Genomic DNA, 18,414 nt, shown 5'->3' with positions numbered 1-18,414 from the left:
AGAATTTGGTCTACCACAAAACCAAGACGGAAATGGGGACACCCTTACGTGGTGGATATCCGAGCAACTCGAACAAAACATCTTGCATTTAAGTTCCTAATTCTTAGGTATACTAAAATTGTGGAATAGTGGCGACTGTATTTACTGCCAAATATAATTGAAACACCTTCAAGAATAGGCATTTTTAGACACGCGCGTTCCAAGTAAAACCTTTGACGATGCCAAAGCCTTTTTAAATTAGAAAATTGTAAAATAATTCCCCTACATTACGGCCCTTTACTGAGCTATTGAGGCTTATTTATTACTGTTAACCCGCCTGTTATATTATTAGTAAAACTAATATCTCAATTAATTTTTAGCCGCCGTCTCGCGAAAACTGGGGCCTATTAATGGGCAGGATCCTTCTAGCATACCGCAGTCAAGATCAGGATGTATTCAAGATCTCCTGTGACAGTGCCATGAACCGACTGCTCTCTCAAATGGACGGAGAGAGTAGGGGCGAGAGTGCCTTACGCAGCGGATATCAGAGTATACTCGGACTGCATATTATTACTGAAGCGTCACATGCCCAGGATGTACTGCAAAGGTTAGTAGTTTATTAACTAAACTAGCAGACGCCACGCAGTTACACCCGCGTGATTCCTGTTCCCGTAACACTACAGAGACGAAAATTATTACATATAGCACTCGGGCTATTGTAGCTTTCCACCAATGAAAGAACTTTTCAAATCGGTTCAGTAGTTTCAGAGCCTATTCAATGGAAAAAACAAACGAACAAACAAAATATTGATAATCTACGAGTGTCAATCGTCGTACCTCCTCGAAAGTAAGCAGATTATATCAAAAATAAACGACATTTTTTTACTAGGCATCAATGTTGGCATCAAATTGTGAGAATATCACCTTAAACAATCATAAATACTGCGTGTGTACAATTTTTGCCATTCGCTTTTCATGGCTAGTCCATCTCACAAACAAAAAATAGTTAATTTGTTCCGGTAAAGCAGTTTAGTTATGGATGTAGTGGTATGTTAACAGATCGGGTTTGTGTGTATAAATTTAATGTTTGTTGAGAACTTTAATTATACATTAGCTGCACCCCGCGGTGTTACTCGCGAAAAATAAGTATGTAATTTATTTAATTTTTTCGGGATAATACTATTAGATAGCAGTCTACGTGTCAATCCAGATTTTAATCTATCCCTATTCCAAATTTCATTTCTAATTCGGTTGACTAGCGCGGCGTCAAACATTCATGCCATCATAATCATTAGTTTTCACAAATCTCGGGAAATCATGGATTTTTTGGGTTCGGCCAAATCAGTTCAGTAGTTGCGAAGTTAAAGACTAACAAACTAATAACAAGGATACCTACTGTGAATTGTCTACTGTCAAAATTAGGAATCACCACCTCTTCCCCCTCACCTTTAAATTAAGCGTATTAAAGTCCATAAGGGTCTGGTTACCATATAAAGAAATTTAAACAGAACTGGTAGTTCCAAAATTTGCTCGTTTAAAACAAACATAAACAAATAAATCACGAAACACACGTCTTCAGCTATATAATATTACCTAAATAGATTTATTGTTAAAGGATCAAAGCCACGATACATCGTTGTTGTTTCCAGGCTGAAAGTTTTAGACGACGGTAACAGTACCAGCACCGATATAGTGAACCAGCTGCTAGGTGAGTGGCGACAGCGCCTGTCCGTCGTGCAGTCGGACGTGCGCACTGTTGAGCCGCTGTTGAGGATCAGAAGGATATTGTTGCAGCAGACGCAGGTTGGTAATACAACTCTTTTAATAGGGTAGTTGACACTTTTTATAAAATGGTCTTAAATTGATCATTATCGCTCTACTAGATTGAAAAAATTTCATCACATTTTTTCGAGACTTGAATACCTAAACATTTCAATTTATTAATATTTTTTTGACAATAGTAGTTAAAGTCGGCCATGGTGGTCTATATTTTATCGTTTCATGACATCACATAAACACTAAACCTTAAGCAAACGGTGTAGAGTTTGTCAAAATTATTAGTTATTAATTAGTTTGACGTTTATTCTTTTAGTACATCAAGTAACATAGTGACGACACGAAATAGATGACAGCGTTTTTGACGTTTGAAAAAATTTACTAAATACATAATTTTTTAATTAATTTTTCTATGAAATCCTTAACTTTGATATCGATATATTTCGGACTCGTATTCGATACTACCTTTGTTTCCTGGGAAGATTTTAAGAAAATTCGCTCAGGGCAGCATTGGTATATATATTTTTAATTCTCTATTGAAATCACCATCAATAGTGTTGACAGGTGAAAGCTAAATGCAGATGGCGCCATAATCGCTGGTTACAGTGACATACTATTGTCTACGTTTTATAGCGGGAAGAAAAAAAATGGCGCGTTTTATAAACAAATTCAATCTGTAATAGTTATTTATGTCACTGTCATGTAATGAGGGACATAGTAGAAAAAGTGATTTCTGCGCAATTGCGAGTGCTACAGTGGCCAATTAAGTTCATTGGCATACAATATTTTTTCTACGACCATGTTAAAAAAATCAACAAAACTTGGTAAATTGCCTCCTCAATTACGTATCCACGTAGCCTCTTACTGTACTAATGTCAAGATTAACATATTGCAGGAACTGTTGGAGCCCACGCATCCTGCAACTGCGAATCAACTGAAGACGTGCATTGGAGATTTGTGGCTGCAAAGTGCAAAACATGCTAGAAAAGCTGGCATTTTCCAACAGGTATGTTGAAGTTTTATATCATCATTGTCAGCCTTTTAATGGTCCACTGCAGTAGACCATTAAAAGGACCTCTCCTGTAAGGAGGGAGGCATGGCCCTGGGACATGAAGCTTAGAGCCATTACTCTCAGTCCCTCCAATGCATGTTGACGAGGTGGTTGATATCAGATGTTAGTGAGAGTGACTGGGAATAGTTTAACGTGCTTTCCCAGGCACGGGCGTGTAGCACCCCCAACTCCAGGCCAAGAATTTTTGACATAGAATATTTTGAAAGCGACATAGGACAGACCATAGACATATTACCATTGTACCAACAAGGCAATTTTGGATAGTAGATCTCATTTTCATCTGGATCCTGAAACCACAACGCTTATTATCTTGAATGATATTTACAGTTTCCTTTTTTTCCCATCTAGATCTTTGTAGCTGACCAACGTAAATTATCAGTTAATCTAATATGTATGGTTTAATTTTTCAGTCCTATATGTATATTCTAAACGCCGAAGAGTACAAACCCGAGGAGCTATTTATTGAGAAGGCCAAGATATACTGGGCGCGCGGTCAGCAGGAGCAGTCCTTCACAACACTAAGAAGAGGCCTCGAGGAAGCGTACCCACAAATAGAGAAGCTTACACAGGAGCAGAGGTATTACTACTATGTTAGAAGTATTTCATCTATAGAAGCTTAGTAAGTTTTAAGTGTAAGTCACAAAATGGTATTTTAGGGATGTTTTAATCTCAAATTTGAATCAGATGATTCAAGATCTGAACCATCTGGTTCAGAATTTGAATAGCTCCCGAGGGCCGAATTGGGACCCTCGAAAAACGTCATTAAATACTTTTTTTAAAGAGAACTTTAAGGGTCTCAAGCGTAGGGTTGCCAAAAAGCTAAGGGTGACTATAAACATGATCCCTCATGGTATCCTGTTGAAAATATAAAAAAAATACATTTTATAGTTGGACAATTGAGGGTCTGAATATTGAGGGTCTATTGGACAATTGAGGATACTTGAAACCTGCTACCTTCTAAAACTCTAATGATCACTCCATAAATGATTACCGTACTCACCTATGGTATACTCAAGGCCTTATACACCCACCCCAACCAACTAGTGGTTGAGGCTTGCAACTATAGCTCCGATCCTAACGCCGATTGTAGATCCGACGCCCGAAAAGCGTCTTTTACGATCCAGACGATGACAATGCTTCCTAGGCAACACAAACACAAGCTTACACACACAGCGTCTTCGCTGATGAAGAAGAGGTCCCCGATATCTTACGTCACCTGGATATGGGTTTCTCAACCCACATTTTCTGGGACGCTCTGATTGATACACTCAGGCCAAAACACCCTTCCAGAATGGCCTTTTTAAGCTGAGGTCCGAGTCTCAGAGGAGATGCCCTTAGAGAGTCTTTTCGCCCTCATCTTCTGCTTCTGCCTTCGGGCCCCATCAGGCGATGCTTTTGCGGTCGCTGAGGTCTTATTAATGAGCCTACAGCACTTACACAATCAGGAAGAAAAAGCCTGACAAGCTTTCAGCACACTGTTTTACCCGACTCTGCGATGCTAGGGAAAGGATTATAGAGTTGGGTTAACAAGGACGTTTAGGAGATGATGCTAATACAATAATTTTATAATACATTTTTCTTCATTTCAGAAAAATTTGTGCTAAAGCAAGATTGCTGATAGCGAAATACAACGACGAAACGACGAATGTGGATGTCGATGTCAATATTGGCTACTACAAGGAGTCTGTTGACGTGTTCCAACAATGGGAGAAAAGTTTGGTCAGTTCTCACTACTTTTGCACTTTACATTTTTACTTTGAGAGAGAGTTACGTATAGTTAAGCATGTATTCGTCATTAGCTTTTTACCATGTCTACAACAAAAATTACAAAAATGAAAATTAATTGAAAACCATTAAAGGAACAAATTTTTGAGGTCATAGCCAGCCAATAATGAATTTTTTTCAAAATATGAAGGCTAGCACCGACTTCAAAAAATAGTTGGTATATGTATAATAGCGTGTGCCTCGCGGTTTAGTCTGTTCCCATCGAGCAACATAGGCTATTCTTTAACCCATGGTTAAAGAATAGCCTATGTTATTGGTGATAGTTTTTTTTTTAAACTCACTTTATTATTTAATGATTATTAATATGTATAGTATGGTTTTATTAAGAATTTGTAAATATTTTGTACAGGTGTGCCTGGGGTCCTACTACGAAAAAGTTAGTACAACCGAGACGCCGAACAATACCAGCACCTTATGGTCGCGGCGATTGTACGCGCTCAATAGCTACGGCAAGGCGTTGCAGTATGGCCACAAGTATTTGTACCAGAGCATGCCGAGAATGCTGTCTATATGGTGAGATATTTGTTTAGGATAAGAATATGATTAAGAACAAGAATAAGGATGTGTGTGATATTGAGTTAAAGAGATTTTTCTGGATTGCCCGTCGTCTGTTGGCCTTTATACAGGGTTCTTCTAAGGCACGACACTGATTAAGGGCTTAGACCAATTATAGTATAGGCCCTGCATTGCTGGACGTTACTTTTCTGTCAAAGAATATGATCAATGATCTAATGCGATTATCGATATTATTAGATATCTACAGTATCGATGTTTCATAGTTGTAATCGTGTTCGTTGGTTAGAGAGCTCCGTAAAAATACTTTTTTATGTAGTTGAATGGTGTAAAAATCGGGCAAAAACTTCTAGGTTAGTATAAGATATATACCAAATCTGATGTCGTTTTTACTTTTACTTTTACTTACAGTCAATATCTCGTTGTTTAGTTGTTTGCCTATAGGCCAGTGACCATACATAGGTTATAATTTATTAATGTTATAATTTTGGCCCTTGAAATAAAAACTTAAGACTTCTCATTTTTTTTTTAATTTTCTCGTACGAGTTCAGGGACACGTGTTTTTTCATAAATTCAAATGTTTTCAGGTTGGACGTAGAAGTCACTTCAGCCGACACAAGCATCCACGCAGTTTTGGCTCAGATGACCGACGTGATAAAGACTTACTCCGAAAGGTTGCCTATATACTTGTACTTGACGGCATTCTCGCAAATTGTCTCCAGAATTTGTCACCCTGTCAAGGAGGTTAGTGATTTATTTTAAATGTTTTTAGCAGAAATATACAAGAATAAAAAACGTCGCGTCTCGGGACGCTCGCGTGATGCGTGAAAATAAGGGATGCCAGACAGGGTGGCGCCGTAACGCGTTACGTCACGAAACAGTTTACCGTCCACTAACACACCTATAACTTGAAAAGCTAATAAATCTGAAAGGCAAGAATAAGCTGAACTCTCATTACAGAAGTGTATATAGAAGTCACAGTAAAACATAACCTATGTTACCCAGGCCATAATAACGAATCTGCATTATCAGCCGATTTTTACAGCTTCGCGACTAGCTGCAGCAGCTGAGACATTGCCAGTTGGCTGTCAGTGATTTTAATTCTTTTGTAGATCTCCTCATTTCTGATTCGATCACGCAGAGAACCTTCAAAAATAACTCGCCTCGGCTACTGAGTGACTTTAAACCCTCTTATCAGGCCAATAGTTAGCAACCATGTCTGGGTTCCGCAGGTTATTAAAATGAGTTTTATACCAAATTTGTCGCCAGGTCTACCTCCAGCTAAAAGCTATAATAGTGAAACTAATCCTGGCGTACCCCCAACACACGCTGTGGAATATAATGAGCGTGATCAAGTCCAGCTACCCCCAGCGCATGAGGCGCTGCGCCGAGGTGTTCTCCGACCCGCGGCTGAAGGAGCCGCAGATGTTGAAGCTCGTGTGCGACTTCACCCAGTTGGCCGAGAAGTTGATTGAGCTGTGCAATAAACCCATTGCGGGGAGTGGTTCGGTGAGTGTATTCCACTTACTGAAAGAGCTCATAGGAATAGATGACAAGAACATTTTGTCCTACATGTAACTCTCTTTTTCAACAGCAAGGAAAGACAGCGAGCGGTTTTTTGCTATAGGTATCTATCGTTTCGATGGTACGAAAGAAAGCGGTTTTTTGCTAATCTTTCTTTATAAAGGGATGAAAGAAAGAACGATTTTTAATACTTAAAAAGAAGGAAGGTTTTCATGCTATCTCTTTCGTTGTGATGTTACGAAAGAGAGATTTTATGCTATTTCTTTCGTTGTGATGTGACAAAAGAGAGAAAGATTGATAAAATATTTTTTAAAATGGTCCAGTAATTTTGGAGCTAGTATCACAGACAAACAAACAGATTTATAATATTAGTGTAGATTTCAATCATATTTTTTCTGAACGCAGGTCACAACGGTGACGTCACTCGTGCGTACGCTGCCCCGTCTGCTCGCTGGAGAGAATTTTAGTCACATCATGATGCCCTTTCAGGTAAAATGTTTTTTTTAACCTGCCTTTTGTTTTTTTTTTTGGCTTTCTCCACTTTAGAAACACGTTTACATTTTAATGTTATATTTGTTAAAGGAGTTTTGTAAGGTGGTTCTCCCTTCAAAGGCGGCCCGACAAGAGCGAATAGACTTAAACATACCCACAGAGCCGCCGGTCTACATCGCGGGTATAGAGGAGCAGATCAACATCATACCGTCTTTGCAGAAACCGAGGAAGGTCACATTAAGAGGTATATAATAATAATAATAATAAAATTTATTTATTAGATTTTATGTTTAAAATGCTCATCCAATAGTTGTAATTCCACCTGATTGGCAGATTAAAAAAAGCAAAAATCCTAATTCTATTTATTTGAAAACCGCAATTTTTATAATATGTGTTGTAAGTATTTCAGGATTAGGATAGGATTAGGATTCAAATTATTTATTAAAAATTTGTAACACAATACGCTTTGCAAATATTCGACCGTGTATTTTTCGAATATTGTTTGGGGTGGATTTTATAGTTAATTTGAAAGAACAAATTAGCTTGTGTCCAACATTTTTTAACGAAAAGGCACGAAAGGTTGCACATGAATCCTCAAGATATCTCGTTGAAAATTTCAAAAAATTACTTTTATACTTGGATTATTGAGGAATTGGCTACCGTGATTTTGACTGTGATGCTTTGGGAAAAGAAGAACCTTGTTCAGGTTCTTCAATTTTCTAAGTCTAGGTACCTGGGGTTGACAAAGCTTCAGCTGTCACAAAATGTGGTACCTATGTCTGGCTATCGTAGGCTGTTTGTCTAAAAGGTTGACTAACAAAAGTGGAGAACTGTTTTATCATTACTTAAATATTTTTTACATTTGTCTTGTTCACTACCAAATATAGTCTATTTGATTGAGAATTATCACATTTTTATTTAATGTCAAGTTGGCACTTGATGACCTCTCCTCTAGTGACGTTGCGTATTAATAGACGTTCCTCATTATCGAACTTGAATTTCAAGCTACTTGAGGTCATAATTGTGAATTTCATTTGTGTGGTCAAGTCAACACTGCACTCATGTACGCGCTAAGTAACAAGTGCGTACATGGGTGTTGAGTAACGTCTATTAAACGTAGAAGTTCACATATCCGCATTGTTCGTATCGGACAAATCGTATGGAACGGATTTTTTTATTTTATGATCAGTGGACGCTCGTGTATGACTTTCTATACAACTTTGGTACTTACAAACATACCGAATAGCGCGTGTCGGCACTTGTAAGTCATTCGCTAGGTCAGCTCGTGTCGTCACGAGCCGAGATAGTACGAAGTTTTCCTTGAGTTAGGTGAGGAGTAGTGAGAGGCCGAGGGCTGGCTGAGGGCGGCTGCTTGTGTGGTCTAGCTCATTTTTGTAGTGATGTTCGATCCGTCTATCCTTAACCTTTTGTGGGATAATTTTTCATAGATTATTTTGGGATAGGCGGGGAGAATTATTTGAGAAGTGGAGCGTTAACTAGTTTTAAAAGACGCGTTTACCCCAACATCCACCTGCGGACAACAACCATATAGCTGGGCGTGTGAGCCGTGCCCACCCTAGAATGGTCCAGTGCCCACCCTAGAATTCTGGGCTTCTGATTTTAAATTCTATGATGGACACCAAAATACAAAATATACAAAGAAAAATCAATATAATCAGTAGACCAGTTTTAGGGGCCAGCGTCCACAAACATAGTAAACGTAATTTCTATATTGAGTGTCGACTCTACTCAGCGGTATGTCAGGGGCCAGGCCCACCCTAAGAAATAATCCTAGATACGCCAATGGATACAATATAATGTGCGGGTAGGTGTCAAGGCTGTATTACATAAGCTATCGAACTCGCGCAACTTTTCCGCGTTAAAGGATTTTCATATACATTTTCCAACACTCATCATCTCCTTGATCTTATCTCATAAAAGTGAGGTCTGTAATTTAAGTCAATTTACTTTTTCATACACATCCTCTTTCACATACTCCAAATGTCTTTGACCTTCAAAGTTTATCACAAAGACAGACAACAGACGCCCTGCAGTTCCACCCGCGTAGTTTCCGTTCCCGTAGGAATAAAATAAAATTAGCCTATTATAAACAGGGATAACATAGGTTGTATTCACAAATATTGACGTGCCAGGCCATAATAACTTGCATGATATTATTTTTACGAAATGACTTAGTCGTGCTGGAACTATACATTAACAGCAAACGTAAACCTACTAGTGTTATTATTAGTAATTTAAACTGAAGTCGATTCCGCGTCTATAACAATGCAAACAATTATCAACGCTATTTGGAAGTCAAGGCCGATGTTTTTCTAATAACTAATGTAACCTTTGAGTAGGAAATTGAGTAACGGCTCTTTTTGTTGCTAGTGATTTGAAATTGATTAAAATCTAGTTGCGGCGTCAAGTTTATTCATAGTAAGCCTACTAGCGGACGCCCGTGACTTCTTCCGCATTTAGACATCCTTAATCCGGTTCTGTCGCAAAATCCCTTCTTAGCAGACTCTACTATCTATAAACTACCTCCCTGTTAAAATTCATCTTTATACGTCAAGCGGTTTTCGAGATTTCGTGATGAGTGACTTTTCGTATTTATATATTAAGAATGCTTTCGCCTTATCTACTTCGGCAGGTCTAGGATGGGCTCAAATTAAGCTCAAATCAATCAAGCTCTTCTCGTTGTCTAAAATCTTCTTTTTTGTGAGATAAAATGTGCCTATCTGCTAAGTCACTGTACCAAAATTGCCCAGAATAGGTCCTAGTTCCCATTTCATCTAAATCGCTTTAGTTATGAAAAGATAACAGGCTGACTTAATTCCGCATACATAATAAAATAATAAATAAATATACTTAAACAATACACATCACTATCTAGCCCAAAGTAAGCATACAGAGTAGCTTGTGTTATGGGTGCTAAGATAGTTGATATTGTAATCAATATTAATTGTATTATGTAGTATACAATTATATACTACATATAAATACTTATATAATGTATAAATACACACAGACACTGGAAAACACTCATGCTCATCACACAAATATTTTCCAGTTGAGGGAATCGAACCCACGGCTGTGGATGCAGAGAGGCAGGGTCACTACCCACTGCGCCACGCGGCCGTCTAATACACATAATAAAAGATAGATTTATTCATCATTCAATATTCAATAGAGAATAATCATTATTCAATAGAGTTATTCATTTATTGCAGGTTCGGATGGAAAAGCATACATAATCATACTGAAGCCCAGAGACGATCTCCGCAAAGACTACCGTTTGATGGAGTTCAATGCGGTCGTGAACAGATTCCTCCAGGACGCGCCTGAAACTCGCCGCAGAAGACTGTACATCAGGACGTACTCCGTGTTGCCTCTCAATGAGGAGTGCGGTGTCATTGAGTGGGTGCCGAATCTGGTGGGCTTGAGACCTGTGCTGATGAATATTTATAAACAAAAAGGTATCAAAATTCATTTACTTACGACCTAGTTTATAAGCACTTTTGAAACGTCGGGTGAATGATAAGTAGTCATCAACATCATTATAAACAAATGTTATGTTTTGAAATTTTCTTTCATACAAAAGTACTAAAATCGCAATTAACACATAGAGGGGAAAGGTAGGATGGTAAAACATGTAAGTAATACTTACAAAATATACAAAAAAATCATTAAATTCGATTGCGACCACAAGTTCGAGATATTTATGCTTTAGATAGACTTACAGTAAATGAAGATGTGTTCTCGAAGACTGATGCTTATGCAATTTTCTTTTAAACATTCCCAAGTTGTGAAAATCAACATACACATGCTTCATACGGGACTAAATAAGATTCAAAACTGTTTGAATTTCAAACTTCCAAGTTTAAAGCTTTCGAACGTTTACAGGTATCCATACAACTAATCGGGAACTGAAAGACATGATGTGCTCGAGTAGGGATCCGGTGGAGAAGAAGCGTCGAATTTACGAGGAGCAACTCTTGGTCCGGCACCCTCCCGTCTTCCAAGAGTGGTTCCGCAGAGTGTTCTCTGATCCTTATGGATGGTGAGTTTAACAAATTAGCAAATTGATTCTGCCAAATTGACTAACCATCATTTTTTATCGTACCGTTTCATTATCTTCTAATAAGCATCCGATAGTCTAACCGTAAGTTTTGTCACTTTCTAGATACAATTTGAATACGCCAATGTTAAATATTAGCAAGCGGTCGTTAATTTGGTTCAGCTTGTCTACCATCAAAGTACAATCTATAGAGGAGCCCCTCTATAGATTGTACTCTGTCCTGTCTTTTGCAGTTGGATACGCTATAGTCCTAATCACGTCCTCCCATATTTTTTTAGTCTGTCTACCTCTGTTTCTTTTGCCATCTCGTCGTATCGTCTCGGATACCATTCTGTTATTAGTCTGGTTAATTTTTCATGCTTTTATCTTATCATATTATGCCCTGTACCACTTTAGCATTTTGTAGGTTTTAAATGCATTTAAAAAGAAACTATTTTCCATTGTCGCTTTCATACTTTATGTCAAATTTTAGTCTTTGTAAACTTGTGAATAATCTTGTGTCTTATCAGAAGATGGAGGAATCGGCCCTTAATATTATTATTGTCATGCAGGTATCAAGCAAGATCTGCATATATCAGGACAACGGCTGTAATGTCCATGGTTGGATACATATTGGGTAAGTTAAATATAGATTTAGCGGAGTATAATCCATACGTTTATTTGTAGGTTTGGGGTTGCTTAAATATGATGCGTTTTACTAGCTAAAGGGTCTAGTTGCCAATGACCTGACTGGTTCCTACGAGTAGGTAACCTAAGATGCTTGGAGGCCGTTGGATCAGCTTCCACCATCACACAGGAAGTAAAACTATAAGAAACACAAACAGTAATTCTGATCAATTGTAAACAGTAATTGTTATCAATTGTAAATTATAATACTGTATGACTTTTTCAAAAGAGCAACTGTTGAGTTTCTTGTCGGTATCTTTTCAGCAGAACCTGCCTTCCGAACCGGTGGTAGAATCTTTACAAATAGTTAACTGACGTGTCAAAAGTGCTTGTAAACTGAGCCTACTTGAAATAAATGATTTTTGATTTGATTTGATTAGGTACTAGAACGTTATCTTACATCGATCTATAGTTACATTACACCTCTAAAACTAAATTGGCAGTTATATCCTTTTCTATAGATACCTGTAGGTCTGAGATGTGAACCACGGACATATCGCAAGACGAGAGAAAGATGTCAACTAATAGCGACAGAGTTGTAGATATCGCCCTCTCATTAGTTGCGAAAGTGACAGCGATATTTCAAGTCTGCTGCTATCGGTCGATTGGACTTTTTCTCTTCACGAGATATGTCGTTTACGCATACTAAGCCTACTAAGACTTAGACCTATTTACATTTAAAATATGAGATTTCACTTAGACTAATTACCATTGGACTTGTATCGCACTCAAATTCACGAACAAGATTGTCTGTGATTTTGGAGAGAGACGAGGTAAACTCACAATATCGAAAATATTTAACACCAATAAATATATTCTGTGTCTACACAACACATAACTATAAATTAAAATTGTAATACACACACAATAAAACATCGATTCTATAGACTCAGGATAGACTCGTTAGATTGTGATCATATACTTTTGATAGAGGTGTAACGTTTAGCGAGGCAGGTCCTAAGGTAATTAGTCTGAGGATTTCTTTTAACTAAACTTACAGGTCTAGGAGACAGGCACGGTGAAAACATATCATTCGATTCAACGAACGGCGACACGGTCCACGTGGACTTTAACTGCCTCTTCAACAGGGGCGAGTCGTTCGAGTGGCCGGAGCGAGTGCCCTTCAGACTCACGCACAACATGGAGGCAGCCATGGGCCCGCTCAAACATGAGGGCATGTACAGGTATGTATGTACAAGTAGTAGTAGAGCTCTTTGTAATTCGATATCGATATCGTTAGGGAGTACTACCGCCGTGCTTATTTCAGTCGTCAGTGTTAAATCGTTGTTGTTTTCATTCGATATAATCGTTTTTTTGCGTGCCAGAGAAAAATTAAAGATCAACTATATCGATTTAGTCTTAAATCGTATAATTGATGATTGATTTACTTCGATCGATTGATTGATTGATTTTAAAATAGGAAAAGCTGTGAAGCCGTGATGCATGCGTTGCGCGCTCAGACCGCAGCCCTAATGTCGGTGATCGGACCGTTCGTGTACGACCCGCTGGTGTCGTGGGGCCGCGCGCGCTCCGTCGCGCTCGACTGCGGCGAGCGCACCAACGAGCAGGCGCTGCAGCATCTGTCGCACATACGACAACGTCTCAACGGCATGGTGAGATATCGTTCGTGTACGACCCGCTGGTGTCGTGGGGCCGCGCGCGCTCCGTCGCGCTCGACTGCGGCGAGCGCACCAACGAGCAGACGCTGCAGCATCTGTCGCACATACGACAACGTCTCAACGGCATGGTGAGATATCGTTCGTGTACGACCCGCTGGTGTCGTGGGGCCGCGCGCGCTCCGTCGCGCTCGACTGCGGCGAGCGCACCAACGAGCAGGCGCTGCAGCATCTGTCGCACATACGACAACGTCTCAACGGCATGGTGAGATATCGTTCGTGTACGACCCGCTGGTGTCGTGGGGCCGCGCGCGCTCCGTCGCGCTCGACTGCGGCGAGCGCACCAACGAGCAGACGCTGCAGCATCTGTCGCACATACGACAACGTCTCAACGGCATGGTGAGATATCGTTCGTGTACGACCCGCTGGTGTCGTGGGGCCGCGCGCGCTCCGTCGCGCTCGACTGCGGCGAGCGCACCAACGAGCAGGCGCTGCAGCATCTGTCGCACATACGACAACGTCTCAACGGCATGGTGAGATATCGTTCGTGTACGACCCGCTGGTGTCGTGGGGCCGCGCGCGCTCCGTCGCGCTCGACTGCGGCGAGCGCACCAACGAGCAGACGCTGCAGCATCTGTCGCACATACGACAACGTCTCAACGGCATGGTGAGATATCGTTCGTGTACGACCCGCTGGTGTCGTGGGGCCGCGCGCGCTCCGTCGCGCTCGACTGCGGCGAGCGCACCAACGAGCAGGCGCTGCAGCATCTGTCGCACATACGACAACGTCTCAACGGCATGGTGAGATATCGTTCGTGTACGACCCGCTGGTGTCGTGGGGCCGCGCGCGCTCCGTCGCGCTCGACTGCGGCGAGCGCACCAACGAGCAGGCGCTGCAGCATCTGTCGCACATACGACAACGTCTCAACGGCATGGTGAGATATCGTTCGTGTACGACCCGCTGGTGTCGTGGGGCCGCGCGCGCTCCGTCGCGCTCGACTGCGGCGAGCGCACCAACGAGCAGGCGCTGCAGCATCTGTCGCACATACGACAACGTCTCAACGGCATGGTGAGATATCGTTCGTGTACGACCCGCTGGTGTCGTGGGGCCGCGCGCGCTCCGTCGCGCTCGACTGCGGCGAGCGCACCAACGAGCAGGCGCTGCAGCATCTGTCGCACATACGACAACGTCTCAACGGCATGGTGAGATATCGTTCGTGTACGACCCGCTGGTGTCGTGAGGCCGCGCGCGCTCCGTCGCATCTACAAGCAGACTCAGCAGCATCTGTCGCGCATACGATATTTTTCACGTCGTATATTTGAAAGATTTCAATTTCTAATTAATTTTCCCAGGACCAACGAGGTAGTTAGCTTGCTTCGCCTAAACGACGTTTTTTTACATTTTTTCACACACATGAGGTCGATAGAGACTGTTAACAGTTCTCTTTTAACGGTGTCCCTAATGTTCAAGTAAATTTTTAGCTCCTTAGGAATTTATGCTAGCGTCTAAATCTATTTTGACCAGGGTTAACATTTGCCTCAATTATTGAAGTGATTTATTATTTATTTTATTACCCGAATTTTAGGGTGTTTCTGTTATTAATTTCCGAGGGATTGCAACACATGCTTGAGAAGGAAAAGTCAACCCAGTATTTAGAAAATGGAAAGTAATTTTTTTTTCATTTACAGGTAAAAACCAAGAACAAACAACTATCTCTATCGCTGTCACCGGAGGGGCAGGTGGAACATCTCATCGTCGAAGCAACAAGCATACACAATCTTTGCCAAATGTATATGGGCTGGGGACCGTTTCTGTGATACTGCTCGTAATTGTTAACTAAGTACTATTTACAATTACAATAAGTGGAAATAATTATAAGAAAAAGTGCCTTTCATTAATAAATAAAACACACAAATTAATGTATTTTAATTTTTTTGATTCATAAAAATCTTCGTCTTAGTCGCGAGAAAAATTGATATAGGTAAACTTTAATTTGATGACTTTTTTGAAGATAACTTGGGTATAAGCCTCAGACTAATTACCTACATAAGGATTAGTATCCAACCCAAAATCACGAATAAAATTGTTTGTCATTTTGTGAGGAAAATGAGCTTAGATTAGGTATATAACCTAAACTTGTTGACCGTTATTTACACCATTCAACTACACTAAAAGGTATTTTTATAATCGTATTAGATCGTTGATCATATACGTCTAGCGAGGCAGGTACTTATGTAATTAGTCTGAGGTATAAACTAATAAGTTATCCATAAAAAAATAGATAAATGTGAGTACGGAAATACTATCGCGGACTTTTTTGTAGCTAGTATAAAGAGAACATTGTATTGGCCGTTAAAATGGGCCGAAAACTATGATGTCATATCTTTTCTTTTCGCTCCATTATATTCAAGAGCAAACATATTTAACACAAAAACATTTTTGCCGACGTGCCGCAGTAGTATGGCGTTAGTCCTGGTCTGGCTGGTGGGAGGCTTCGTCCGTGGTTAGTTCCTACGACAAAGGAGTACCTACCGCCAAGCGATTTAGCGTTCCGGTACAATATCGCGTAAAAACCGAAAGGGTTATGGACCTTCACCCTCCTAACAAGTTAGCCAGCTTACATTTTAGTTCTTACAAGTAGATTGCATCATTACTTGCCATCAAGTGAGTGTAGTCAAGGGCTAACTTGTAAAGAATAAAAAAAAGTCCTGGGCAGTCCATAAGGGCGACACATGGGGTAGATGGCCACGTAGACTCCGGCGAGTGGCAGAAATATGCACAAATGCTCCGGAAAATAATGATAAGAAAGGAAGAAAAGGAAAAAGAGGAGAAAAAGAAATGAGAAATACCCTAGAGGCAGTTAGCACGATGTAATGCCATGCAGTTCCGTGCTAACTCTGACGATAATACAAAAAAAAAGTCCATAAATATGGCCTTCCTACACGTTAACGGTATACACCTACAATAAGTTTCAGTGAAAGTGTTGTCGCGTCACAAACATTTTAAATATTTAAACCTAAAGAGGTGAAACCACTTTGCTCGTCAAAATGAGACCGTAATTAAGTTGTTCACATAACATGTCTAGAGCTCTGTCTACGAAGTTTCGTACCTAATAAAGTAATACACAATCCTTGGCTGTGTACGAGACAATTTATATTAAAATTACGCTTTTAATAATGTACCACAAACAGCTTTTGTGTAGTTTGATATCAATTTATGAACGTAATTAAAAGTTTTTGTTAGGTAGGTACTTACGAATTTTGACATAAAGTGTTATTAATTTTAATGAGTCCTTTGAGTAGGTATGGCCTGAAAATAGAGACGTGAAGGTATGATGGTTTATTAATAATATTTAATCAAATTCAAAAAAAGAGTGCGTAAGCAAAATCTCACATACTCTCTTTACATATTAAAAGTCTAATATATAATAAGAGAGTATAATACTCTCTTTACAAATCTCTCTTTACATATTAAAAGATAATTCAAGAATTCTTATTAGAAGGCTCAAAGTCACTCAGCGGGCGATGGAGCGAGCTATGCTTGGAGTTTCTCTGCGTGATCGAATTGGGAATGAGGAGATCCGCAGACGAACCAAAGTCACTGACATAGCTCAGCGAATCGCGAAGCTGCAGTGGCACTATTGCCTGCCCATGCAGGCCACATAGTTCGAAGAGCCGATGGACGTTGGGGTCCCAAGGTGCTGGAATGGCGACACCGCACTGGAAAGCGCAGTGTTGGTCGACCGCAGAAGCGCAGAGGTGGACCGAGGATATCAAGCGGGTTGCAGGGAGCCGCTGGATGCTGGCAGCTCGAGACCGTCCATGTAAAAGGGCCAGTAGTGGACGTCTATCGGCTGATAAGGTAAGGTAAGGTATCTTCTATATATATGTACACAATATTATAAGCCTCTGCCACGTCTGTCTGTCTGTCTGTTCCCTATTAAACACATAGTCTAAACGGATTTTCATGCGGTTCTCACCAAAAGATATAGTGGTTAATGAGGAAAGTTTCCGTATGTAATTTGTAAAGATTTTGTGTAAATCGATTGAAATATAATTGTTGCAAGTGTCGGAAAAAATCAAGCCTGGGAGCTTTCATCGAAAAAATTACCCATTTAATCGTTTAAAAGAGTGTTACGTACAATGAAAGTTTACACCGATTTTTCTCGCGGACGAAGTAGCGGGCGTTATCTATATTTAAGTATAATAAATCTGTAGAGAGGTCAATTCTGTACATGAAATATATTTCCAAAATAACTATCAGGGGGTGATTAGTGATCGATACTGATGCCAAAAATGCAATCAGTAAAATTTTCGTCTGTCTGTATGTTCTTTATAAAAACAAAAACTACTCGACCGGTTTTGACGAAATTTGGTACATATTATATTATTCTCCATACTCCTGGGCAGGTTATAGTATACTTTTCATCACGCTACGATCAATAGGAGCAGAGCAGTGTAGGAAAATGTTGGGAAAACGGGATAAGTTATTCCATTTTTACTGTAAGGGCTGGATTTAAGAGGTCTAAGGGCGGACGAAGTCGCGGGCATCCGCTAGTAGTTAATATTAAGCATTAGTCATTGCTTATTTTGACTGAGCAAGCATAAAGTTATTTTAGGTTTGAAGTCGGTCGTAAATAAACAGCGGCTTAATTATGACTTGTAACATGCAGGTACTTTTTTGGGGAAATTCTACAAATGCCATGTTTACTCGTCAAATATTTGTTTTTGGTTGTGTAAAGTCCGTGGGTTTGAAATACGTGGGACAAAAATATCATTAACAACTTTTACAAAAGTATCATTAATAAAAATTCGGCTCACTGTTTAGCTCGAGCCTTCTCTCAGAATGGCTGACATTATCACATTTTAAGCCCGCTAATCCGCATTGGAACAGCGTGGTGGGTTTGTGT

At 40.1% G+C, this 18,414-nt stretch overlaps 1 protein-coding gene across 2 annotated transcripts in view; it reads left to right on the top strand.

Moving 5' to 3' along the window:
* Positions 1-15,420, top strand: part of LOC112049059 (serine/threonine-protein kinase ATR) — a 37,645-nt gene extending 22,225 nt beyond the window's left edge. For both annotated transcript variants that reach the window (XM_052884318.1, XM_052884319.1), the window contains 16 exons: positions 360-586; positions 1,629-1,782; positions 2,651-2,761; positions 3,238-3,404; positions 4,417-4,546; positions 4,962-5,125; positions 5,713-5,869; positions 6,395-6,634; positions 7,055-7,138; positions 7,232-7,385; positions 10,375-10,620; positions 11,048-11,204; positions 11,774-11,838; positions 12,889-13,072; positions 13,309-14,707; positions 15,194-15,420. In XM_052884318.1, coding sequence (XP_052740278.1) covers positions 360-586; positions 1,629-1,782; positions 2,651-2,761; positions 3,238-3,404; positions 4,417-4,546; positions 4,962-5,125; positions 5,713-5,869; positions 6,395-6,634; positions 7,055-7,138; positions 7,232-7,385; positions 10,375-10,620; positions 11,048-11,204; positions 11,774-11,838; positions 12,889-13,072; positions 13,309-13,639 — 2,571 coding nt within the window. In that variant the 3' untranslated portion in view covers positions 13,640-14,707; positions 15,194-15,420. The remainder of the gene's footprint in view (positions 1-359; positions 587-1,628; positions 1,783-2,650; positions 2,762-3,237; positions 3,405-4,416; positions 4,547-4,961; positions 5,126-5,712; positions 5,870-6,394; positions 6,635-7,054; positions 7,139-7,231; positions 7,386-10,374; positions 10,621-11,047; positions 11,205-11,773; positions 11,839-12,888; positions 13,073-13,308; positions 14,708-15,193) is intronic.
* Positions 15,421-18,414: the final 2,994 nt, after the last annotated feature.

Source organism: Bicyclus anynana, chromosome 11 (genome assembly GCF_947172395.1).
Source record: "Bicyclus anynana chromosome 11, ilBicAnyn1.1, whole genome shotgun sequence".
In the NCBI taxonomy this organism is placed as follows: domain Eukaryota; kingdom Metazoa; phylum Arthropoda; class Insecta; order Lepidoptera; family Nymphalidae; genus Bicyclus; species Bicyclus anynana.
This window is presented reverse-complemented; position numbering and strand designations above follow the sequence as displayed.